The following is a 26,851-nucleotide window of genomic DNA, read 5'->3' on the forward strand; positions in this document are numbered from 1 at the left end:
AAACATGGTGTGTAGTGGAATGTATGAAGAAATGATTATTTCCCATTATCTGATTCCAAAAATTGAAGCCTAAAACCTCAACAGTAAACAACCTGATTCCTACAATCCACAATGTGATCAAAATTTCACTTCACACTCAGTCAGCAGAAAGATTATTTCCGGGCTGCAAGCAGAAAAATAATTTGGGCAGGAAATGGGTATGGTAGAGGGGGGTCTCGTTTGCAAGATTGCATCTCCTGAACATTTTGAGAGTGCTTATGACCTCCTGATCCTTGCTACACCCTTAGATTGCTCAAATTAAACAATTAGGTACCAAACATACAAGTAGATTACCACTCTCAGAAAAATATATTAATCACTGGCGATTATTACTAATAACACATAAATATGTGATTTCATTAGCTTTCCTTTCTTCGTATAAGAAGACATCACTGGTTATTAGGTAAATAAATCACATGTGGAGAAAATAACGTTTTTATTGGTATAGTATTTTAACATCGTCAATAAAAAATGAGTTTCATATTCACATAAGTACAAATCTATAATTATTTAAATTATGGACATATTAACAACATTTTTTAGTCTCCCAAAAAATGGGAAAGTATTTTTGGTGATAACTTACTTTTGTTTATCACCAAATTATTCATACAATACTTTTCATGTCAACAGAATAATGCATTGCAAAATTTTACACAATGGCATGCTTTAAGTCCTTGCTTCTTCGGACACACTTCCCTGCACAATTAATTCACAGTTAACTTAATTATTGGGAGAGATCACACAAATTACGGTAACATAATAAAAAAGAAAAAATATAAACAGTCGTGTACATAATCATTTCACTCTGTGAAAAAATACCCAATTGCAAAAAGTTAACTTTGAATAGAAATCAGCCTCGACGATGCAGAAAGACGATACACTTCATCCTACAAAGAATGAGCTCCCTTGTCTCACATTCTTAAATGATAAATTCACTCGGTAACTCATTTCACTTCCACGGTTTCTCAACGGACAGTTCGGTTGTTGGCTAGGCAGCAGCAACTGCACTCCTGGCGCTAGCTCTTTCGTTTTTTAGAGAGTACACTAGGCGAGGTAGACTTCAACACTGCAGAGGCTTCTAAACATCTTGCAGAGGCCCTTAGCTTTTGTTCGACTTTCAGTCTTGAATTCACCTGTCTTGGTGGTGACGTTTCAGGAGGAAGATCTTTATCTTTTCTCTTGGTCGCACTTCGGTCCAGTTTAACTCGAGAGAAAGACCTCCTCCATAACAACGCATCAACAGGCTTTGCTTCACCAGACTCGGTTTGCCCCACTGCTGATGCGTCATCACGGCCACTAGTTCTTTCAGTTCTGTCTTCAGTTCGAGGGCCCTTGCCACCAAGACGGTTATCACAGTTCAAACCTTCTTGAGACAAGGGCTTTGGCACAGAAACTGGACCAGCACTGTTGCCTTTGGGAGCCAATCGCATAAAACTTCCCACAGCACTGGATGCACAGTTAATGGGTGGAACCACCTCTGAGATTTGCTTATCACTGTTTTCTGATGGCACCAAAGGGGTATTTTTGGCCACTGATGACAACACTCCTGATGAACCCACAGGGGAATTCGCAGATATTGCTGATGTTGTTTCTGGCAATACGCCAGAAAGACTCCTGGTCTTAGATGACCCTTCTGCTGCAAATACTGAGCGATTTGTACTCCTTGATGACGCTGCTTCTGGCAACACAGGAGGAGGAACTGTATCCACTGATTGTTTTTCTGAAGACAACACAGATGGACTTGTGGCCTTTAACGATCTAAGGTTGCGTCTCCTTTGCGAGGGCAATGCATCAGGTGACTCTTTTCCCATCGTACCTTCTTTCAAATCAGACAAGTTGGCTTCAACCCTCTGGCAAATGTTAGATTCAACAGGCTCTGAAATTGAATAAAGGCAACAGAAAGTGTAATTACCTTCACAAAACAAGACACCTTTGCAATGCACCTTGCCAAAATTTCTGCAAGTTCTTTGGTGCCAGAAAAACACATACACATATATAGGTAATATCTTCCTTCATGTCATTAACAATGATCGATAAAATTAGTAGATTAAATAAATCCAACCAAAATACTTCAAAGGGGTTGCTCACTCCGACCAGAAATTGCGATTCCTTAAATAAATGATTTGTCAGATGGAAGGGAAGGACACATTAGGACAAAAAAATTGAACATACCCCATTAAACCATTCTATCTTTAGTTAAAAATAAGAAAATGCCAATCAATTTTTAAGAGTTGGTGATGTTGTTAGGGCTATGGTTTATTAGTTCGTTAAAGGAGAAAATTTCATTGATGGAATGAATTTCACAAAAGATTGTAAACAACAACAAAATGCACAAGGTCAAAGAGCAGCTGAGAGGTGGTGATCCTCTTGGCGTGGAAATGTGACATCATCAACTTATCTTCAAAAGGGTTTATGGCTGACAAGTTTTTATTGTGAATGCCTCGAGAAATTGTTGATGGATCAAAAAATAGAAAAATATGGGTCTATTTATTTTTCAAACTACATCAGAATCGAGTATGAAATAAAATTGGTGAGTCAGGCCAATTTGAATGAGGCCAGTTTAATACATACAGTCACATAACCATGACCAATTGAATCTCCTGCCAAGTGCAAACTGCAGATCAAGAAACACAAAAATTGTCAAATGGCTTTAGATTTGACACACCTTGACTTTTACGCCAATAACAGAAGAATTTAAAAAAAATATATCAATTGAGGCTGGAAATATATTTTCAATATAATGCATCTGAATAAAGCAACAATCACAACAATGAATGCAGAAAAAATCACCAAGCAAACCAAGAAAATTCAGACTAAACTTCAACAATCAAGTTTACGGCTACAGCATTTTGGGATCAAAAATGTGCGTTGCTTGAGGATTTCATGCAGCCAGGGACAACGATAAATGGGACTGTCTAGAGCAGAACATTATAATGATGGCAGTGAGCCATTCCCAATAAATAAGAGAGATGCTGGCTTCTGGAACTGTTCTAGTCAATGACAATGCCCATCCTCAAAGTTTTGACGCAACCCGACAACTCCTTAAGCTATTTTAGTGCAACATTTTTGATCATCTACCGTGAAATTTCAACCTAGATCCGAGTGATTACCATCTTTTATATCACTGAAATAAAGATGTGGCTGGTTAGGCAGAGTTTCCTAATGGTTGGTTAGCTTCAGGACGACAGTAAAACTTATTGCTAGCCATTGGCAGCAAAATACTGTGAAGGGGGCCTTGTGTAGCTTGCCCAAAGGTTCAACCAATACAATCGTTTAGGCGATTATGTCAGAAAGTAGCCACAAGTATGCACAAGATTTAAGTGAGAAAAAATTTTAATCATTAGCTTTGTCTTCTGCTCATCAGAGGATTAAATATAACTGCTCTTGTAATTATTGTGGCAGATTGTGCAGCTCATGGCATAATATACAGTACATGTTTAAAGTCTGAATAATTACATACCAGTTTCCTCTTGTTCCCTGGTTTTTCTTTCTATCAACAGTCTTCTTCCTCTGCCCCTGAAATTCATAAATTCAACATCAATTCTGATTGCAAGCCATATGTATGTACATAGAAATGGTGACAATGGTTTGGACTACGGGATTGGAAATGTGCTATACATATATTACTCAAGACAATTTCCAATTTTATTTCATCCCTTTTTGCTGTTTATTAGGTATATTCATTGAATTTCAACTTTATCAAAGATAAAATTAAAAAAACGAGTGGCCTGATGCAGTTTCATGAATTAAAATGCTCGAGCAGCCAAAAATACATGGTCATCCACCCACCTCAAAACACAATAGTTTTACAAAAGATGTCAGTTGCACTTTAAACAAAGGAAGAAAAACAAGTGCACACCTAACCACAGTAGAAAATAAAGGACAGAAAAAATATGTGCATTCAGAGCTACAAAACATGGCATTAAAAAGCAAGCAAGTTATTACAATGACATGCATGATGGCACCTAATTAATACGTATTTCAAGGCCAAAGTCTGGTAATGTTGTGATGTCATGGATCGCTAGTCATCTGTTTATTTCTCCAAACAAACCTTTTCGACCTATCTCAAATTATTGGGTGAAAGTTGAGTCATTTTTCGTATCTTGCAAGTGGATTTATAAGCTTTATAGTTTACTGAAATGGAATTGTATCATTAAGCATGAAATTAGGTAATTATTTCTGCACTCATATCCCACTATCACCTAGTACTGAAAACGGAATTTGCTTTCAAATTATAAAAATTCAATTGGGTGGCCATTTTTCCAAAAGTTGATAACCTTTGAATCTATATTTTAAACCTATTAGAGTAATATCGAAAGTTCTAACATCACTCCTTAAATCTTCTCATGGATACAATAAGGAATGAACAAACTATAAGGCATCCGAAAAACCTTGCCTACAATATGCGTCCAGTTTTTAGGTAAAAAATAGGATGGAAGTGAATTAACTCTGCATTATCTGCATTCAGAACATAATATTAGTACATATTTGAAGAGACTGCGCTGGCCCGATATTCACAGTATTTGGTGCTACAAATTTGTCTCAGAAAAACTAATGAGCTGACTTCGAGTCATGTAATTAAAGAGACGTTCCAAATTATGTTTAAATGCACAATAATATAATACATTTGCTCCTTATTTTCACTTACAAAGTCAGCTTGGGCAAATATTGGTAATCATTCAACCATGGAAGAGCCTTGCATATGCAAATATCATCTGCTCTGGTCATAAGGACCGTCAGCATCTGTATAAAACCAAACACCAGTCTAGATTCGTGACATTTGCCTAGAGGAGAACTAATGAGACGCCACTCAAAGAGTCGGCAGCACTAATGTCACACTCACGGTGTGTAGCCCAAGAGGAGTTCATTACCACAATTCACTGACAAAGCATGAAATCTTACCAATAAAAATTACAATGTACATTGCATGAATTCAACACATTAGGCTAGAATCTGTTCTCAGCAACAACAGCCAATTTTTCCACGTCATTCACTGAATTGCTTCAGCTTTTCCAGAAGAATGAAATCCCCCTACAATTGCAGGTTTTCCAGATAATTTAGAGATGGACACCTCGAAAAAAAAACAAATATTATAAATGCCTGTAAGTCCACAAATTTTTTTTTCTTTCCCCTTGAATAGAACTCGAAAAAACCATTTCTATCAATAAGCTGACAAATGGTGCTTTTTGTAATATATCATATTGATGAAGTACCCTGAAATTAAGTGTCATAATGTAATTAGCCGCCTCCTTCAATTCCTCATCACTTTCTTAATAATTATTCCCCACAATAAAAGTGATCAAGACCACTTAATTTAACAAGTGATTTTACTGATGTCATTCATCAAATTGAAAATATCTCTTGTAATGATGGCACATTTTATATTTTTACATCTCCAAGTAATAACCAATCCTTGGAAATTATAATATGTTAGTGCATATTGCCATGGAAAAACATAAACTAAATACTCAGACAACACGCCTTATAAGTAAAAATTTAATACAAGAAAGGAAAACAAACATAAAGAAAATGTTTTATATGAAAAAAGTTTCAATTTGATGTTTTTAAAAACACTTTTTCCCATCCGTAAGATTGTAGTGGCATGGTAGCCTAGTGGGTAGAAAGCTTGGCTGTTGACTGATAGATCCTAGGTTCAAATCCCATGTGAAGCTATCAGACACCCCTATATAAAAATTCTCTGAAAGGCCCAGGGAAATGAAACTGCCTCTGTACTTTGAAAGTGTGATATTCCCATGCCTGTGGCTAAGCCTGGGATGAGTTCTACCCTCACCTATCCAAACCAACGTTAGGATTGAATCACTGAGGGTGAGAGTGAAGACAGCCAGGTACTCACTCCTATGTACAACCAAATCAGCCTCTTTGGTGGGCTTTAATCTCAATGAGAAATGAACAAACTAACCTTTTAATGCCTCTGCCTCTTGCTCCAAGGCCTTCTGGAGTCTTATTGGTTTCACTTGTCTCACTCAACTCTTCCTTCTTTGAAGAAGCTTTCACGTGAGACACTCTCTCAAATTCTGAATACGTCTCCACTCCGTGGTCTAAAAAATCAAGAGGAAATTTCACAATGAGACCATCAGTGAGTAGAAATTTGTTCCACCATTCCACTTTAAAATATCAACTCCTCATTAGCTAGCATGTAATAGTCCAGTTTGTGAATTATTTGCCCTACTTTCTCTTCCAATACCAGAACAAAACAATTTTTATGGGTGAAGGCATATGTACTCTTTGAAATTTTGATTCATCTAAAAAGATTGAAAACAAGGAATGCTCTTCATATGTTTTTTGTCACACTGAATTACATTCATAATGGCGGATCTATGAGGAGGGAGGTTACAATAGATATAGCCGAGACAATATAAAAAATTCAATATTGGATTAGGGCCATTATTTTTACATCAATAATTGGTTATAACCGAATAAATATCAGGATGATAAATTTTAAATAATAATTGAACTTATTACACAATGACAAGAACTCAGAAAAGAAGCTCAGACTACCATATTATCTTAGTGGTTAGGAGTTAAATTTATATCAAAAATAAAATAATAATCCAATCAGGTCTGATGAAAACATTCGGGCCAATGAAAAAAATCAGGACTGCTCTAATGTGTGGCTCGGTATAAAAAATTAAATCCAATTAAAACAAAATCAGACGAGATGTAGTAATTGGACGTAAATAGGGTAGTTTCCTTCATCAAAGAAAACGAAATGCATTGATTGCGATTTGTCACCTATCATTAGTGTATTCATAATATACAAATTATTTGGTTATAGAAATCCCAGTTTAGACGAATGGCAATGGTCAATTTTAACCGCATTTGAAAAAGGTCAGATTGGCACCCGTGCGATGCCACTCCATGTGACGTCACAGGGACCTAGTTTCTATAAGAGTAGATAGAAGTTACCTGCAAGCAAGGTACTCTGCTACCTGCAAGCAGCCTGCAACGCAGTGAAGCACATACCCTCGCCCCAAGGTCACCTCACACGGGGACAGTGGGAACCAGAATGACGTCCTACAGGCTTTTCCCAGCATTCATACTTAGCCGTCGCGTTTTCAAGTGCTTGAAAATTTTCACTTTTCATTTAATCGCGAAAAATAGACATCATCATTTGAAAATCTAAAATCATGAAATGCGTACTCCAGGAGTAATAATCTTTCAATTTATGCAATAAAAAAATAATAGGAAACCACCCTATTAAATACATCATACAGGATGAAAATTGCACCCAATAAAAAAATCAGTCCTGATATCATAAATCAGGTCCCATATTGAACCGCAAACATGCACACAGCACTGGCATCTCCTGTGGTGTTGGTCACCAGATATGGAGTCATATGTAGCACTCATCTGCCAACATGGCACCTTACCAGTGGCATCTGGATCATGACGACACACAAGTAGTGCTTTTCTGGCAAAGTAACTGTTACTTTTGAGTAGTTACCAGGTATACATTTGTCTTTCCTTTCTAGAAACCTAGATTGCCTTTATTCTCTCCCTTTGTCGTCATTACTCTTACACAACCTGTTATCTAAATTAATTTCACTCATGTTGTAATCAAATATGTATTTTAATATTTTCTTTAATATAATTTAATAATATTTCTTTAAAATTTTATAAATATCATAAATATATTATTAAAATTGCATCAGGTTATTTCCCAGAAATAATTTTCCAAAACCTGATATAAATAGCTTTTTCATCACATACAGGCGATCCTTTTTGCATTATTTATAATGTTTTCTCTTTATATTTTACACCTAAGAAACAGTTCATTCTTATGTCTGTCATCGTAACTGATGTCGATGACATACATGATTGTACCTACACTGGATTCTGTTGATTCTCATTAAGTACGATTCATCAGTTACTTTTCGGTACACTTGCACTGAAACAAGGAATAGTAACTGAAGCACAGAAGTAACACACATTTCTCAGATAAAGGATCTGAATGAGTAACAAGTGCATGAGTAAAGAGTGGTTACTTTTTGGCCACCACTAGATGCAAGTGCTGGGTGAAGCATCAGGATGCTAGAGACTCACTGAATCTTACATGACATGGCATACAATTAACTTGTAATCGTTCCGTACATTCAGTGTTGTAATTAAGCCATAAAAATGAGCACATACCTTGTTCCCCAACCGCATCTTCCCCAACCCGTTCCCATTAAAGGCGAGCCCTTAGAGGGCAATCATTTGTCACCAATTTCTTAAACTTATTGTTAGTATTGGGTTCCCAATAAATTTGTATATTGTGATAATTCAAAATACATCGCACAGGCCTGGCCCCATCAAATTAGGTCGAGATATGCACGGGATAAATTCAAAAATGTTGGAGTTTACTACCACTTCATACAAGAGGGCAGAAATATTGGATTACAACAATGAAGCAATTAACATAACATAAGAGAACAGGGGGTGAAGTCAAACCTTCGGATGAATACTCACACAAAATAGAGGTTCAAGTCTTTAAGAGAAGATGAAGGATAATTTCAAATTATGACACATATATTCTCACAAAATGCCTTTGGACCAATCAAGGACACTTACTTTGAATACATTTGAACTTCAACATTACAGACTTGCCAAATAGTTTAAGGAAATAATGAATTACGTACAGCTAAATATTGTAGCATTAATAAATGAAATTATGACGCCAGGTCTACTTGAATCTGTTTCCAAAGGACTATAATTCTTGAGGCATCTTATATGGATAGGATTTTAAAAAGTCAAATAACCATTATCATTTATGCAACTTTTTGGAATTGTAGGAAAACACCGCTGGGAAGGGAATGCAATTGATTGGAGATACAAAGAGCACAGCTGATGACTTGCATCAGCTGTGCTCTTTGTATCTCCAATGACACAAATGCATCCACTGAAATTCCATGTCTTACATGTTTAGCAACAAATGAATTCATGCAAAATGCAAATAAATATTTGTAACGCATATGTGATAACAACCAAATAACAATTTTCAACACCATACTCTCAGATAAATAATTAGGAATAATGAACTAGAATCTTATTCCTACCATAGTGTACATGACTTCACAACATTAAAGCAGCCATGCAAAGTTAGCATTTACGCACGAATTAGCTGTCCAGTATGTTTGGTAATACGTAAAAAATGTACACTAAACACTTGATTTTACGAAGCAGGACGACACGATGCTTTGATAATACTAAGTGGAACTGCCAGTCTCCACAAAAAAAAAACTATGCTTAATGAGCAAAGAATTTGAAAATAAGAATGAAAATATAGCTGAAATTATGATGCCAGGTCTACTTGAATCTGTTTCCAAAGGAATATAACTTATGACAAATCTTATGTGGATATAATTTTCAAAAGTCAAAGAACCATTATCGTATAGGCAACTTTTTGAAATTGTGGGAACACACTTCTGGGATGGGAATCAAGTCAATAAAACTTAAAATTTAGCCCCAAGTACCAAACAAAAGGTAATTTTATTATTTTTTTATGATTAAATGACATCCTATAGCAGCAGGGATACTTTCTTTCAAGGTTTTGAAAAGATGATTTTTTAAATTGTAAACCTTAACCTTATTATTAGTTATAAATAGGTAATCATCATTGTCGTTTTTGTCCATGTTGTTAAAAATGAAAAGGATTTTTTTCCTGTGGCCTGAGATTAAGGTTTACAATTTTTAAAAAAATCATCTTTTCAAAACAAATTTTATTTATGTTAACTTCCCAGTTTGCGAAGTCATAAAAGAAAAATTTTGTTACACCAGGGGGTCTTTTCTCTAACTCGAAGCGTGGTAGATTTCTGGCGATGAGATGCTTAATTAAGATACTAGCTCCCTCTTGTATTCTCTAACGCTGAAGCACCAGCAAAAGAGCTAGCAGGAGCTATTAGTAGCTTATTAGGCTCCAACCCGTATTCTCTATGGGCTGTGAGGCTACTTCCATAGCTTCAAACTAGTCACCACAGTAGCTTCACGAAGTGCACCCTCAGGACCCTGCGCTTCAGCTAGCTACCATCAAAATACATAGGGAATTCGTACGAACCGCCGTGAACCAAGTGGCGCATGTCGCTAATCTTTTGTTCTATCCCATCAGTATTTTTCTTGGCATGGCTAGCGACGGATTGGTAAACAAGAGAGGTGTTCAGTATTTTTTTGTTGTTTTCCATAATTATTTTCGATTAAATAATTCAATTCAAAAAAGTTGTTAGCCAGCGTTTCAGTTTATTAAAAGCCTTCATCAGGGATTAGTTTTTCACATATTTATTTATTTATTTGTTTATATATATTTTTGCATTGTATGCATGACCTATACTCCAAGAATTATTTAATCTTTAATTAAATGAGATCAAGATAAGAGGAAAAAGAAAATCTAATTATATAATTATTATCTTTAATGAGGTCGGGAATGCTGCGCGAATTATTTGAAGCCCTTAATTATTGTATTCTTAACTAAGTACAGCAGACTCCCAATTATCCGGCTGCAGTTTATCTGGGTTGTCGATTATCCCTGCATGATTTTCACGCTCGCTCAATTTTTTCCGCGATCTTCATGGAAAGAATAAAATCAGACGCAAAATCATTGGAATCACGGCATTAGTGCGAGGATACACCAGGCTTATTATTTCCTTCAGAATCCCTTCGTAAAATGGAAGCGATCACACGCTAGCTGCATTCACGGGAGCACCGTGTTCTTGTTTTCCAAGCCTCGCAGCGTGCGACCGAGCTCCGTGATCACAGATACACGTCCCGCTGCAGTTGCAACCCGGGCAACTTGTGCGAGATGCGACTTTGTGGCATGGTGCCTGACAGAGTAATTTCTGACGTCGAGCAGTGGTTTTGAAGCATTCGCGCAAACTACTTTTCCGTATCCACAATCACACAGCCACGGATGTGTGGTTTTCGAAACCAGGCCTTACATGGAGCATTAATAATACGAGTATAACCATGTTATCGCCGCTAAAAACATCGTGAACAGGCGAAGAAATCTCTCAATGAGTCCGGGAAGCACTCTTAAATGACAGAATAACTGCATAAATAATAATATATTGTTTGGTTTAGGTAAATTATGAACATTGCAAGACATTAAAGTGAGAGTTTGGATTATCCGTGTTTCCCGATTATCCGTGTTTCAGTCTCTCCCCATCGTTAATTAGCCCATTTGGATAATCAGGAGTGTACTGTAGTTGGAATGAGTGATAAATTTCGTGACTACACATGTATGTTTCGGAGTGAATTATCGATGGCGTTAGCCAGTTGATTTCATTATTTGGAGAAGAAAAATGTTGCTTTTAATCATTTCATTTCACGTGAAATCTTATTTTTCATGAAGTCGTTACTAGTGTGAAGATAAAACTCAGATTCAGTGATTATTATTGATGTTGCAAGAGACAGTGAGGTGAAGTGACGGTACAAATTGATGCGTTGAAGTGATTACCAACGCCAATATATCCACTGCACAGAGATGGATGTCTTATTTTGTGTCTATACTTCATTAACTTTATTAACTACACAACGATCAGGTCACCTGGGCTTCTTACTCAAGTTCTCCAGCTCATGATGTGATGAAGGTACTTTCTCAGCCAAATCTATGCTAATCACATTCACCACTGCCTAACCACGCCACAGAGATGAGACAACTGCTTCTTAAACCCATACCTGCTATTTTAAATTAAAACAAACAGAGAGAATCTGATTTAACATATCTAAAATCAATTTTTCCCAACTTGAGTTGATTAAGAGCACTCTTAAAAGCCTTTTCCACGACTACTACACTTTCATCAGCCTTCAAACAACCTGAATTCTTAAATCGCTGATACGAGCTCAAGTCAGCTTGTCATCGTGGAATTCCTGCATACTGCAAATATTGGTCAGAGTATAGCAAGAAGTCAAGTAGAGAAGACCAGATATGAAAAGGGAGATTGATGAAAAAGAGTAGACTAAGGTTATCATCACCTCTCAGGAGTCCTTCCAACTTCTTCAACAATTCACGGTGCTTCTTTTTAATGAAAACACTGTCTTCACTTAGGAGTTCATCATGGCTTCGAAGACTTGATATTTCACCAAGAGCCTGAAAGGCAGAAAAAAATGGAACAATGATGACTTATCCACAGGGATATAAAACAATAAAATAGGAAATGGAAAGAAATGTACAGGTCATTAGAGCCATGCTCATGTTCATGTAAGGCTCAACCATGGGAATGGATGCATAGTTCTTTATTTTTTTTCATTGATATATTTTTTGAAGTTACTGGTGATACATCAATGCCAATATTTTTCTACTAACAACCAATTCTCTATTCAAATTTTTGCAAATCTTATTCTTGCATTATTGCATTGTTTTCATTGATGCACATGTTTCTTGCACTATGTATGGCACTATTACATATATTTGAACAACAGCAGAATCCCGATTATCCGCAGTTTATCTGTGCATGAGTTCACACTTCTTCGACGTTTTCCGCAATCTTTATATAAAAAAAAAAAAAAAACTGGATACAAAAGCACCAGGATATTTGCATTTTAATTCAAGGCTAACCATAACCAAGGATAATCATTTCCATTATAATCCCCTTTGCAAAATGAAATTATTTTATTTACGTTTTGTCAAGGGATGTTTCAAGTTTCCTTGGACGTCTGCTCTAGAATTCCAGACATTGGTCAGAGTGGCGGCAGTGGCATAGCATAGCTAGGCATATGCTTTGAGGGGGGGGGGGGAGGGGGAGATGGCATGACGTGGCTACCCCTCCCCCTGGGCAACAGGGGTTCCGGGAAAATTTTTGAAAAATGATATGCCTGGAAATACATTTCACCTCATTTTGGCACTTAAAATTTAACTTTAAGCAGATGTAGTTTAAATTACAGAACTAGACAATAATTTTATATATATATTTTTTTTTCTGAGGCTTTGGGGGGGGAATCTATGCCCTCACCCCCCCCCCCCCCCATAGTTACTCCACTGAGCAGTGGGATAAAAACCTCTTGATTAATTTTAGAAGATTCTTCAATGGTTAAACAATCGTAAATAAAGAGAAATGTTATCTACAAGCTTTAAATGTATATTTCAAATAGCAAATGTCAACTGGTTAAACATCAAACTGCAGAGGAAGGGAATAGTAGAAGTTAATGCAGCGGGGGAAGTAGAGATAGCATGAGTCATAGTCATAGGTGAGTGCCCGACTATGACACATGCTATCTTAATGATTCTCAAAGCTCTTAATGAATCCAGAAAACAATCTAAAATAACAGACAAAGTGAATTGATTATAACAGATTGTTTGATTTGCAAAAATTATGAAAATGATAAGAAACTAAAGTGAAAGTTTGGACTATTAGAGCTAGCAGATTATTCGTGCACCATCATTAGCCCTGATATAATCGGGAGTTTGCTGCATATTGAGTAGGTGAAACATGCAATCTTCATCGGAACCATTGTTTCTCTTTCATTTCTGAAGAAGAGAGTCGAGCCCTCTGTAACCACATGGCTATAACATTAAAGCACTTGTTCCTTTGAAACCTAAATGTTATTCTAACTGAAACTCAGCAATTGTAAGTTAAGATAAGAGTATTTCACCTCTAACTGAATGTAAACAAGACAACAAAGCATTGAAATGCGTTATTTTCATGGCAAAAAGGAAATGCAAAGAACTGATGATGATATAATGTATATTGCATTTTAAAATGCCCATTTGAACTATGCAAGGAATTGAACTGTTGAGGAATCTTCATTTTTTAAAACACCAACATTATTTAGTTAATTTGTAAATATTAGCAAATCGTGAGCATGTCATCACAAACTATACAAATTGTTCATCTTTTGAATTTAATGAAATATGTATTAAGAAAATTCTAAAGAAAACGAGAAATTACTCTGATTGCTTCTAAACTTGCCATTGAAGTTAGTCAAAACATATGCCTGATTTCCGCATTAAATAGCCACCTCAGCTTGGATGCAGGGAGCTTGAATGCCCAGATAAGTGGTTGAAGAATGCAATTACATACCTATGTATCATGAAAATATTATTGCTGGAAATGAGAGGTATCTAGGATGGGCAAATGTGCTGCAATTCTGTTTCTGAGCACATAATGAAATTACTAACTATTATTATTTTTATCAAAATATTTTGCATGCCCTCAGCTAACTCGGAAATAAAAATGTGCTTCCCTTTGTTTTAAAATTGGATGTGAACTTTGGGATGCTGGTGTTCAAACTAAGGTGACAGAATAGTGCAATGGAGCCACAAACCTTATCAATGACTTCTGTAAGAGTGTCCATTACTCCTGCCGCGACTCCGCCTTCGCGCACTAAGATGGCGAGGAGTTGAGCTTTGGCTTCTTCCAACGCCCTCGAATACCTGCACGTCACAGTTTTCACCTCCACACTGTCGTGAAGCAGTTTATTCAACTTTGAGCTCATATCTTCACCCAGTGAATATCTGAAGACACCTTTGTAAGTTATGAACTGGAAGAAAAAAGACGTAATCATTAAGATCCACTAAACTAAATTGTGTCCGCCTACGATGCACTCACTAAATATCTACCAGTCATGTGCTTCCCCAGCTAAAGGCTTCATCATTTTCAGAATTACGCTAATAACAATAAGAGGAGGATAAAAATTCCACATCAATTTTCTCACGCATATTAATTGCATTTTTAAATTTGACAACAAATAAAATAGTACTCATACATCAATGTTGCCAAAATAAATTAAACGTTTTACGATTATGCTAATGATAACTTTTAGGAATCAATCAATCAGGAATGGGCAACTTAAGTACACGGAAACCAGAAAATCAAGAATAATGAAGTATTTCCAACATCTGATAACAGAAGAAGAGATTTAAATTTTTCCTAGCATATATAATTTGAAATGGCCATCATTAGGATTAGGTACTTGCTTTGCCAAAGTCACCGTTAGGCAATTGATAATATTTTTGAATAATTTAACAAAAATTTATTCGAATGATTCATTATTCAAACTCATAATACTATTCAAGGTCAATGAATAAAACTGAAAGTAATATCGAATTCTTTCAGATCATTTCAATTAAATGGGCAAAGGAGTGGTCCATCAATGTCTCAAAATATGTGGGCTCAAGGAATGAAATGATTCAATTACTTAGAGAAATGGGAGAAATATTTTCATTTTTTGAGGGATAAATTCTGTGAGCTGGAAAAATGCTCATGGTCCTGATTGAGTGTTAATTGAGTTTGATCTTAAGCATAAATGGTATAGAGGGATTGAATTCCTTTTTTTCCAAATAAAAAAACTGAACTCAAACACAAAATTTATCCTGGAATATCACAATTGAATAATGACTCATTGCATTTATCAGTTTATTTGAATGAATTAATTCTCATTACTTAAAATACCCTGTACAATTTTATATGCAGAGTTATGATGCATTTCCACAGTGGCCGCAAAATCAATTTGGTTGACATTCCTGCACTAAATGGTCAAAAGAAGCAAGTGATAAAAAAATGAAAACTCACCTGGTCCTTTGTTAAGCTTTTTATCTTGATCGTGCCAGGTGCCGATGGTAAATCCTTGGCATAAGTCCACTCAATTTGGAAATGAGCCGGGAAAAATCTCACATAATTGTGGAGCACTTCATTCATGTGCTGGCCAACAGCTTCCAAATCTTCAAATCTAGCACGACTCCCTTCCTCCGAAAGATCCTCAACCACGAAAGAAAATGAATCACCCGGTCCTGCTGACCTTTTGACCGGGTAAGGAGCCAGCTTTGGAATGCTAGGAATCAAATATCCCCTTTCGAATTTGCTATCATCAATGTCAATGGCAGAATCATAGATCATTGAGGTAATTTCAACTTGACCGCTCTTCTCAGAATGAGCCTCTTCCCCTGTCGACCCCACGTCCCGCTGCATTTCTGCCGCAGATGCCACATCCAGGTCTTTCACTTGCACCTCTTTCGAACCTGAGGAAACACTCCGAGCAGTCGATCCTGAGACAGTGCTTGCTTTCTTCTTTTTATTTTGAAAGGACTTATCCGATACATCCATATTGAGTGGCTCACTTTTATTAATATCCACATTTTCCTTCCTAGATGTTTGAGTATCTTTGATGGCCTGGCTGCCACTGTCCAACTTGGGTGAGCCCTCATCACCTCCAACCTGAACTTGTTGAGTAGATTTCAGATTTCTGCCCACCACAACCAGCTGACCATCATTACTGGAAGTTGAATCCAAGTTTGAACCTGAGGCTTTAACGTCATTTTTATCTCCTTCTCTGAGTGAAGGGGGAACTACGGCCCCGCTCTCGGTACACTGCTTTTTTGCTGCATGGACGACAGGGGAAATGTCATCTTTCTGCTTTCTGTTTGATGATCCACAACCTTCCCTCACCGCATGACTCAACTCATCACATTCCTCACCAGCAACCACAGCTTCCAATTTGGACTCAGCCTCACTGGATGCCTTTGTAGATGGCCTACTTTCCATCAACTTTTTCCCTCTCTCCCCTCCATTACCCATTTTTTTCTCATAATCTAACGATAAACGGGGAATAGAGAGTACAGGAATTTTCAATGGCATGTTAGAATGTTTTTTCTCAGGACTTGATGCTGCACATGAGACATTATTTTCACTCTCCATAGGGACCAGTGGCTCCTCACCTGCTTCAGATGGCCAAGATTTCACAGGAGGTTTCTTGGAGGTGATTTCACTGCTCACCACGGCACTATCCATTGGTAAAGAGCTGACATCACTCTTGTTTGCCTTCCCCAGCCCTGGACTCTCCACAGATGAAGAGCTTTCTCCGTTATCCAGCAAACTGTCCCCTGCCTGTGCATCCACGTCAATCTTAAGAAGGTTAGGCACAACCTTGTACTGATGATTACCCACTTTCTTCAAAGTTCTCACACCAGTAGGTTCATTACGCTTGTACGGTCCAATTTTCACATAAGATCCACAAACAGTGGGAACAGCATATATTCCTTTCTTAAATTCTTGACTCTCCTCAGAGTTTTTCTTTTTGTCAAAAGCAAGTCTGACTGTTCGATTGGAGGTCCTTGCTATCATTACCGCGGATAGAAGTCTAGATGCCGAGGTACTGAAACCAGTTTCATCTGAAATCAGCTTGTCAAATTCTCCATTCAAACTCAAACGATACCAAACAACATCCATATTTGAAGGTAAGTCCTGAGGTTTATCAGGAGATGATGACGGAGGCACATCCAAACTGCCATCTCCACGTTGAGCTATTCCAGAACATGCTGGAGAGGTTGCAGAAGCAGTTGCTGGAGGGGCACAGACCTTATGCACTGGCTGACATTCCTCGGAGGAAGTTTTCAGAGGGGACACTTGCTGGAGAGGAACTTTGAAGCATTTCTCTTCAGTTGCAGACATGTGATTGGGAGACGCCTTTTTCTTGCTGGGTGAAGATGGAGGGGGAGACGGTGGCACAGAAACAGCAGGATCAGCAGATTCACAAAGAGATAAATGGAGATTATAGTCCTCCTCATCCTTCTCAGGTGACGATGATGCAAGTGATGGCTTTCCCGGACTCTGAGCAGAAGCCTTTGATTCAATCGCTTCTTTCCTTTGAGGAGGTGAAGTATCCTTTGATACTGCATTTTGGCCAATAGAATCTTCGTCTCGATCAAGAGATGAAATAGTTGAGGCTTCAGCCTTCTCTGCTGAAGAAAGGGAAGCTCCCTTATCAGCAGCATCAAGTTTCCAATTCTGCGATGGAGCCGATTCTGAAGAACAATTCTTTGGCGACTGAGTAAGAGCTCTCCTTGGAGACAATATCGGAGCCTTCACAGGGGATGGGGTCGGAGTTTTCCTCGGAGACGAAACACTACCCTTCACAGGCGATGCATTTGAACCCTTCTTGGGTGACGACGATGCAGATAATTTCACAGGCGAAGGAGTTAAGGCCTTCTTGGGTGACGACAATGCAGATAATTTCACAGGCGAAGGAGTTGAAGCCTTCTTGGGTGACGACAATGCAGATAATTTCACAGGCGATGCATTTGAACCCTTCTTGGGTGACGACAATGCAGATAATTTCACAGGCGAAGGAGTTGAAGCCTTCTTGGGTGACGACAATGCAGATAATTTCACAGGCGAAGGAGTTGAAGCCTTCTTGGGAGACAACATGATGGCCTTTTGGGGAGTAGAAGGTAACCCATCACAAGCCAACTGAGTTACAGCCTTCTTCCTGGGGGATACACAAAAAGACTTTTCAGGATGAGAAGTTTTCTTCCTTAAAGGTACACTATCAACCTTTTCTGAAGTACACTGCAAAGCATTTTTTACTAACGCAGTTGAAGTCTTCTTTGGAGACACAACAGCCTCTTGAGGAGTAGAGTGAGATGCATTATCAACTAACAGATCTGAGGCCTTCTTTGCTGACTGCAACATGGAATGTGAAGTATCAAACGTGGATACTGAGGAATTGAGATTGAAAGGAACAACCTTTTGCTTGATACCACTAAAAGAAGCTCGGGCCTCTTTTTTACAGGCTATTTTTGATTTTGTGTTATTGCGAGACCTACGACGCCTTGTTATCAGAACTGCCTCTTTCCTTGGTAACTCATCCACTTCAGATTCTTTATCATTTATAATTCCGATGAACTGAGTAGACCGGAGAAATTTACTGCTACCCTCATTACTACATTCTAACTTCTTCTCTGTCGTTCTGTTTCCTTCCAAGGTACATACTGGGTGCCTGACATCGGCTAATCCTGATGCTAAGGCTGGTTTTTCTGCCTGAATTTTTGCTAACCCCTCCATTTCCCTCACTCCACCACTTTGAGGGGAAGGCCAACCATATTGAACTTTCCTCGGGGATAAATTTTCAGTCTCGCCTTTGGATTGACTTTTGCGACAGGCTGTTCCTTCTTCCACACTAGAGAGTTTACGACTTGATAAAGTGCCCAGCAATACACTGTGTCCCTGTATTTTGGGTTCTTTAAGAATTGAAACCCCTTGCATGGGTGATTTTGGCAAAGCTGCATTTTTGCTTGGACTCATAGAATTTTTCATTTCCTTAGAGCGGGAGATGTTTTGGAGAGCGGTTGATTCATTGGAAGTTCCCACTAAACCGCTAGGCCAATCTCTCATGACATAGGATTCACCTTTACTAACTGGAGTTTCACTAGCACTCACTGGAATATTGCATGAGACTACTGATAGTTTACTCTGTTCTATGTTCACAGTAACCTCCTTTGGCCATGACTTACTACGAGAAGCATTATGCTCTGATGAAGAAACTAGTTCAACACGCTGGTTCTCACTCGAAACTCCTTTGTTTTCTTTGACACCATGCTCAGTATTTGCCACAGGAGGTTTATCGCAGTTGGAGGAAACACCTTCTTCACTAAGGTTTCCTCCAAGTTTCACAAATGCTTTCCTTGGTTCAGCATTTACCAGAGTCAACATGTTTGGAGGTAGCCGTATTGGGAAATCTAATTTTTCAGTAATGCTTCCTTCTTTCTCACAAAAATTCACAGTATTTACAGGATCTGAGCTTGGATTCTTCCTCATTATTTGGCTAGCTTGATTCACGTCTTTTATAATGTTTACATGGATTGCCTTGGAAGCAGACATATTTATGACATTAGGTAAGCCCATTTGTTGGCGTGAAACCAACACTGACTCATTGCGGGAAGAAAATTGCTTGGGCAATAGTTTTGAAAGCATAACTGTATCATGAACTTCATGATTTTTTTGAGGAGCAGTGAAATTTACAGATGGACCTATCAGATGCGAAGTAGAACTGATGCAAACCTTAGATGCGTGAGCATCCGGAACTTCAGCCCTATTTTTTGCATCAAAACCTCCGGCAGATGAACTTTTCATGTCTCCCACCCGAAATGAAAGGGAGCCATTTTTATTTGCGCTGCCTTGCAGGGGCTGACCATGGCGCATCTTGTTCAAGTCGATTATCAGCACAGGAGGATTGGCACCTGAAAATACATTTCCAGATCTTGCTGATGATGTAGATACACCCATCTTTTCTTTTTCCGATGAAGAATTGAAGACTTTGGCTTCCTGAATAATGCTAGTATTTTCCAACTTAATCAAAGGAGGGTAGGACATCTTTCTCATATTCAGAGAGGTGCCACCGGAGGAAGATAAATAACTTTTATTTTCTGACGTAGGCTTACTGCTCTCTCTACTCATGGGATAATTGAAGGAACTGTGCTGCATTTCCTGTTGACCAATCACATTTGTTTCCGTGTCTTCTGATTGTAAAATATGAGGAGGAGGCTCTAGGCTTCCAGAGAATGTATTCAGCCTAAAAGAATTTCCAGAGCTAATAAAAGTTTCACTGGCCGTAGGTTTTGCCTGACCAGAACTACTTGATGATGGAGGACTCAGTAATCCCTGCCCTGGATTACCAAATTGCTTCACCTTCATGAAAGGATTGTTTAACACACCAGGGACTCTTCGCAAATTTAGCATTGAATCTGTCAGCAATATGGAGTCCTTTCGTTCGGCAATGTCACTCCTTCGTCTTTGAAGAATAAGAGATCCTTGTCTATTGGTGGAATGTTCACTTTGAGCTGCCGTCAGAAAATTAGCTCTCTCCTTGGTCGGAAATTTACCAAATTTATAATCACCAGTGTCTGCACCAAGTATGCTTTTAGGCTTCATGCTTGCGCCAGGGTCATCCACACCCTCTAATACGCTAAGCGTTGATGTTTCAAAGTCTAGCTCAATTTTCACCACAGATTTGGTTAAATCCAACTTTTCTAAAGTAGGATCTGGAGCTCTCCCATTGATTCCACCACTGCTGCCAGTCTTTGCATCCACAGAGGTAGGCGGAGCACCAATCCAATCACGAGGCCTTACTTCACCTGGCTTGTGCATATCAGATGCTGACTTTGGAACTTCAAGACAGGAGGGACCACCACCAACTTCACCGTCAATGTCACCGGGAGTGCCACCCTCTCCCTCCAGCACGTCCCTCTCTCCTGACGTTGACGACGATCCTCCAGGGACCGCATTCTTTGGCTCTAAGTCATGCAGGTCCTTTCTCATCCTCTTGCCAAACTTAATGTGGCCGGTAATTTCCCAAAAGCCACCCTTGCTGACCAGTATTCCACAACCCATTGCCTTTGGGTCACCCAACTTAGCCGCCCTCAAAAGAATGGCTACTTTGGCACACAGCGCCACCTTCTTCTCAAGATCAAGGAAGTTGACACAGGCTCCATCAGGTGGCCTATCATTCTGAGTCACAAAAATGTGTGAGTTTGGCCGGGAGTCATCTGGCTGAGTAGCATTGAGACGCTGACGTATCCACAAATGGGCCGAATGACTATCGACCAACTTACTCAAATGAGACCATTTCATAAGTATGGTGTAGTTCAAGGGAAGGGGTTTCAATGATCTGCTGCACATCCTCTCCAAGTCTCCGCACATTGTCCTGTTTGATTTCAGCCATTTATTGAACTTTTCCACAGTTGAGAAGAATCTTGCCTTCCTTTTGGTTATTCTCTTCTTCAAAGCAAGATCCTTCTTGGAGTCTGATATGCTGCCATTTCCAGTTTTTGGGACTTTCATTCTCATTTTATGAATTGCACGCTTTTTCTCACGCTCTGCCGAGGTATTTTGCTCTGGCTCAAATGAACTTGGGGGAAGAGATTTCACTTCCACTATTTTGAACAATGGCATCGAGTCATCTTGTCTCACTAGCTCGCTCAAGTCACTGTCATTGTCTTCATTTGCAGTTGATTCTTGTGGGACTTTCTGAGGATATTTTTCAGTCACCTCAACATCAACTATAGCAGCTTTGTCAACTGACTTTGGAGCAGATTTCTCCTCCCCTTCACTTGCTTGTGGGACACTTGGATGTACTTTATTCAGCAAGCTATGGACAGATTTGAATCCTGATTCAGCCACTGGTAAGGTCGGTGAATCATCTTTGCTCGAATTTGGAATAATATTGTTCAAGTCTGACACTTTTACGATGTCTTTGCTAACAAGTTTTTCCAACGATAATTGAGAAGCCCATAAATCAATGCCACAAGTCCTTACAGAGTGCAAATGCTCATTGCCTTCACAATAGTGATCACTTGCGACATCTTTGCAATAGCAATCCTTATCAGATGCATCCTCATTGACAAGTTTCTCCGACACTTTTTTGGCCATATTTTGGCCAACTACATCCTTTCCCTTCACTTTACTTCTCACAGAATCATTATTCTCAGTGTCCACACCTTGAAAACCTGGTACTTCTTTCAGAGATAATGCTTTATTTTGATTTTCAAGACAGCTGTCAAGTGTCTGGGAGGCAGGTACATTCTTTTTGTTTTGAGATAATGGAGCTGAAATTTCTTCCATACTGAGTGCGAAAGCAGATCCCCTAATGGGGACACTTTGTTTTTCTCTCACTTTACTCGTGCTCTTCATTGCCACATTCCTCCGGACTCCCCTCGGAGACTTAAAATAATAAAGACAAGGGCAATTTAGCCGTGAATGATAGATGCAACGCACCGAGGCCTGGAGGTTGGGAAACTGACCAAGGGACACACAGCATTTCTTGTATTGGGCAGAGCTTGGGGATGGAATGTCTTTCTTGGCTTGATGAACAGTTGATTTACCACTGGAGTCCTGTGTTTTTGTTTTCTTTGCAAATATCTCATCAGGATTTACCGATTCATCAAGGAAACGCTTGGGCAGTCGCCTTTCTCTCTGTTGGCGACCTGGCAAAACTAACTCCCCAGCCGCCTCCACCACGGTGTGGTGAAAAAATTTCTCTACTCTTGCCATGTGACGACTTGACTCTTCCTGTAGACGGCTGACTGTGTCACTGCCAATAACTAGTTGCTTTGCCGAGCTTGATGCACTCTCAGTGCAAGGGCATACACATGAAAACATGCACTCAACTTTTCCACAGTGTTCAACGAGTCTTTTATCGGTTCTTAAACTGTCACAAACGCATCCCAACCGACAAAACTCCTTGCTACATTTTTCATTGACAGTGCTCTTTTCTTCAGGATCAACAGATACAAAATTAGCATTCAGCTTCTGCAATTCACGAATCAATCTCCTACGGGCCAATGCAGGAGAGTTGGGGGATTTTGATTTGAAGATCTCCACATCTGTTTTCTTGGGGGGAGAGAGCTCCGATGGATGATTCCCTTCGCTTCTTGATGTGGAGCCTGATGCATGCATGGATGGATCCTGCGAGGACTTGGCAGGGGAAAAAGCCCCAACTTGGAGTCGGGGTTTTGGCTTCAGGAAAACCCTTAAATCTTCGTCCTCCAATTCAAGACTGAATTCTTTTCTTTGGAAGGGCTTCTTCAACTTTACAGACAAAACCTTTGGTGGGGAATTTGTTCTTCTTGAAACTCCATCTTCAATTTTCCCATCACTGTACCTTTTACGAGCAGTTTCACCTTTGGCCATGCTTTCTGACTGCACCAGTTTCTCTTTTCCATTTTCCTCACCTGATGCTGCTTCTGCCCCACCACGGACATCAACAATTAATTGTTTCTTGTCTCCAACATCAGATACTTGAGGCTGATTAGCTTTGAAAGAGTCCACAATACCCTTTTTCATCATATTCCTCATTTTCCTAATGATCCACATTTTCCTCGCACGCAGTTTCCTCCTAGTCTTTCGACTTATCCGCCTTGCAAAATTGCTTTTGGAGTGAGTATTCCTCTCTGGTTCTGGAAGAGCAGAATTTTTGGAAAGTGAACAGATGACAGATTCACTTTCTGCTGAAGGAATTGAAACTCCCACCACACTAGTCGGTTGATCAGATGCCTCTGAACTTTCAGAACCCACTGTGCCAGTAGTTAGTTGGTCTTGTGTCTTTATACATGCTGTTTCTATACAAGCTCTGTTCCTTTGATCCATTGCCTTCAAACATTTAGATGCCACAGCACTGATATTTGGCTGATCAGATAACTTTGAACTTTCAGATACTATCCCACAGCCAGATGCTTCATCTAACCCCTGCAAGCTTTCAGATTCAACACCACTGCAAGTAGGCTGATCTAATTTCTTTGATCCCTCATATCCCATCATGCTGTTAGCAGGTTCATCTAATGTCTCTAAACTTGACGATCCCAGGGGTTGAGAAGAGTCAGGAGGTGAGACGTCTAGAAGAGTTTTATCAATCAACTTTTCCAAGGGTAGTATTCGTATTAAAGATTTCTTCGATGAATCATTCTCAAAAGGAAGCCTTTGCCGGGATTTTAGCAATGAGCTTTGAGAAGAAGCGGTTTCATCACGAAGCTGTAGTTCTGATGTAGAAACTCTGGAATTCAAATTTTCTATCTCAGGAGGAGTACCTGTTGACTTTCTGGAATTATGATATTTTACAGGACTGGACAAAGCTGGCCCCGTACTATCAAAAGTAGTTTGTGATGCACTGATTGACGATCTAGTAATGCGGACTGGAGGAGGTCTTGGCTTAGTTGATGATCGCAACAGTCTCCTCTGAGAAGTAGACTCACGCCCTTCTCCTTGGGAAAACTTTCGACGTCTCAACACTCTCTTTGGGTGACGGCCTTGAGACCTGTCACTTTGTATACGATTTGCATGGGTCTTTTTGAAGCACTTGAGTGGCTTAACTGCAGACACAGCGAATGAAGCCCTCTTCTCATCCACATGCCAAACATCAGGGTAAGGTCTAGACCATTCACGCAGCTCGTCCTCCAGAGCCTTCACTTTCCAGTTTCTCCTCTTGTGAGTTCCCTTCTCCTCACCATCATCAATTGCCAAATCTGTTTGAACTGCCTTGCTCATCTTCAATACTTTATCCTTCTGTACTTGCTTTAATCTCCTCATTTTGCTCATTAATATGCTCGTTGGACTAAGTGCAACGATTGTCCGAAGGCTTGGATGATCCCTCAGCAATTCCTGCTCAGATTGGTCTTTTGTGGTCAACTTTTTGGGGTCCTTTGTCTGACAATCAAGTACATCCATACTTTCATCATTGCACCTCACTGTCACCTCTTTCTGAGATTTACCAATTTGGTCTGAATTGGAGGAAGAAAATGAAACAAATGCAGATTTTTCCGATGGTTTCCACAGACACATCTTTTCTTTCACAGTTTGACCCACCAAACCACCCTCAACTACTTTCTTATCACCTTGAATGTCAGCCAAATTGGCCACAGTTAAGTCTGGAAGTTCATCCTCGCTATCTATGAGGTAATCCTCTTTTTCCAATTGTCGTCTTATGTAGTTATGCTCATATTCAATGCCATCAGGATGAAGATCATTCAGGGCCAGTGGCTCTAACCCACTGACGCTAGAATCAACCATTGGATTTTGAGTAACTGTGAATTTCTTTTTCTGCCACCCTTTGATTTTTTTAATATCTTTGGTTTTCTTGGGAACAATGGCTTCTGGGAATTCTGCTGAAAATCCAAGATCAACTGCATCACCTTTACCAGATTCATCACTCACTAATCGAGTAAACTGCACCATGTCATGCTCATTTTCAAACGTCACAAATTCTATCCCGTCAATCACGTCCACCACTTCCTTCACCCCATTCTTGCTACGCGCAACACCGCACTCAACCAACCCCTCCTCATCTTCTTCCTCGTCATCCTTCTCGGAATCAGAATTCAGAGCCAATGTGCTGTTTCTTAATATCATGGGCAGGGCAGTCATATCTCCTGTAGCGATAACTTGATTGCCCGACGATGTCCCAGGGCAGGAAGCCATCTCCTTATTGCTGCTACCTCCTTGCAAATTCAGATATTTCTTGGGGTATCTTTCACTTGACAGTCTCCCATTTTTCTTGAGATCCTCATCTAACATTTGACTGGTTTCAATGTCTTTGCCCGATGATCTAGAAACCTTTGAAATCCCAGGATTCCAATCAGAGGACTTTTTGGAATAATTAATGCGGTTCCTTTTGGATAGCTTATTGAAATACTTGTAGCATTTCTGCTGACCCATGCTGGCCACCCGGCGTTGATTAAGCCCTGTACTATTATTTTTGCCATTGCTGACATTTCTCAAAATATCTGACGGTCTCTTTACAAGCTGTTTTACACCCAGATTTTCTTGCTGCTCTTTCGAATAGAACATTCTTGGTTCCAGTGCAAGCACACCATTAGCAGTCGAGGAATGAGCAATCTTGTCAGAGTTCTCATTTGCACCAGAATCTATGCTCTCGTTAAGCAGTTGTTTTCTTGCGGGCATCTCTCCCGAATGATTCAGGACTGACCTACCAGCCGTTATAGACCTGCTCTCTACATCCTCCGAGGACTTTGATGCGCTACCGTTCACTGGTTTCAAAACTCCATTAACTGAAACTTCCAAGGCACTACCTTCCGTGCTGGCCTTATGTGAAAATCCTTTGTCTTTATCCTTGAATGATGTATTAATCGGAGCAGCATCAAAATCTTGTACAGTTTTTTCAAGTTCCGATTGAATATCCCTACAAAATTTCTCTTCTTGATCTACAGACATAAGATGATCTAATGTTTTCAAAATACTCTGGTTAAGTTCTTCATTTCTCTTCCTCCTCTCCGCCACACTGATCCTCGAGGTGACATGGCTGGGGGGAGACAATCTGTTTGCATTTGTGCTCCGGCTTCCTGAGGTCATGCGCCTTCCCCTTGAACTCACGCGAGGAGTAAACGTTGGTTTCTCACCCCCATAGCTTCCTCTTCGGCCTCCTCTTATTCTCAAGCCCATGTTTTCAAAATCCTGGAAATCAGAATGATTACTTTGAGATGATCCAGCAAAAGAATTCTAGCATAACCAAACTAACCACCAGAGTAAGCAAGAGGTGCAGGGGCCCTTCCCCAATTTTTTTAAAAGTTAAATGGTTCAAAATGGTGAGTTTTATGGCTTTC

General features: G+C 39.3%; 1 protein-coding gene across 3 annotated transcripts in view; it reads right to left on the reverse strand.

Annotated features, from left to right (window-relative positions):
* Positions 1–460: 460 nt before the first annotated feature.
* LOC124161867 overlaps positions 461–26,851 on the reverse strand; it is a 92,995-nt gene continuing 66,604 nt past the window's right edge. For 2 of the 3 annotated variants that reach the window (XM_046538091.1, XM_046538090.1), the window contains 6 exons: positions 15,540–26,702; positions 14,293–14,508; positions 12,004–12,118; positions 5,960–6,098; positions 3,500–3,555; positions 461–1,915 (listed from right to left, as the gene is read on the reverse strand). In XM_046538091.1, the coding sequence (XP_046394047.1) occupies positions 1,056–1,915; positions 3,500–3,555; positions 5,960–6,098; positions 12,004–12,118; positions 14,293–14,508; positions 15,540–26,690 (12,537 nt within the window). In that variant the 5' untranslated portion in view covers positions 26,691–26,702 and the 3' untranslated portion in view covers positions 461–1,055. The remainder of the gene's footprint in view (positions 1,916–3,499; positions 3,556–5,959; positions 6,099–12,003; positions 12,119–14,292; positions 14,509–15,539; positions 26,703–26,851) is intronic. The other variant, XM_046538092.1, reaches the window with a different exon arrangement.

Source organism: Ischnura elegans, chromosome 7, assembly GCF_921293095.1.
Source record: "Ischnura elegans chromosome 7, ioIscEleg1.1, whole genome shotgun sequence".
In the NCBI taxonomy this organism is placed as follows: Eukaryota; Metazoa; Arthropoda; class Insecta; order Odonata; family Coenagrionidae; genus Ischnura; species Ischnura elegans.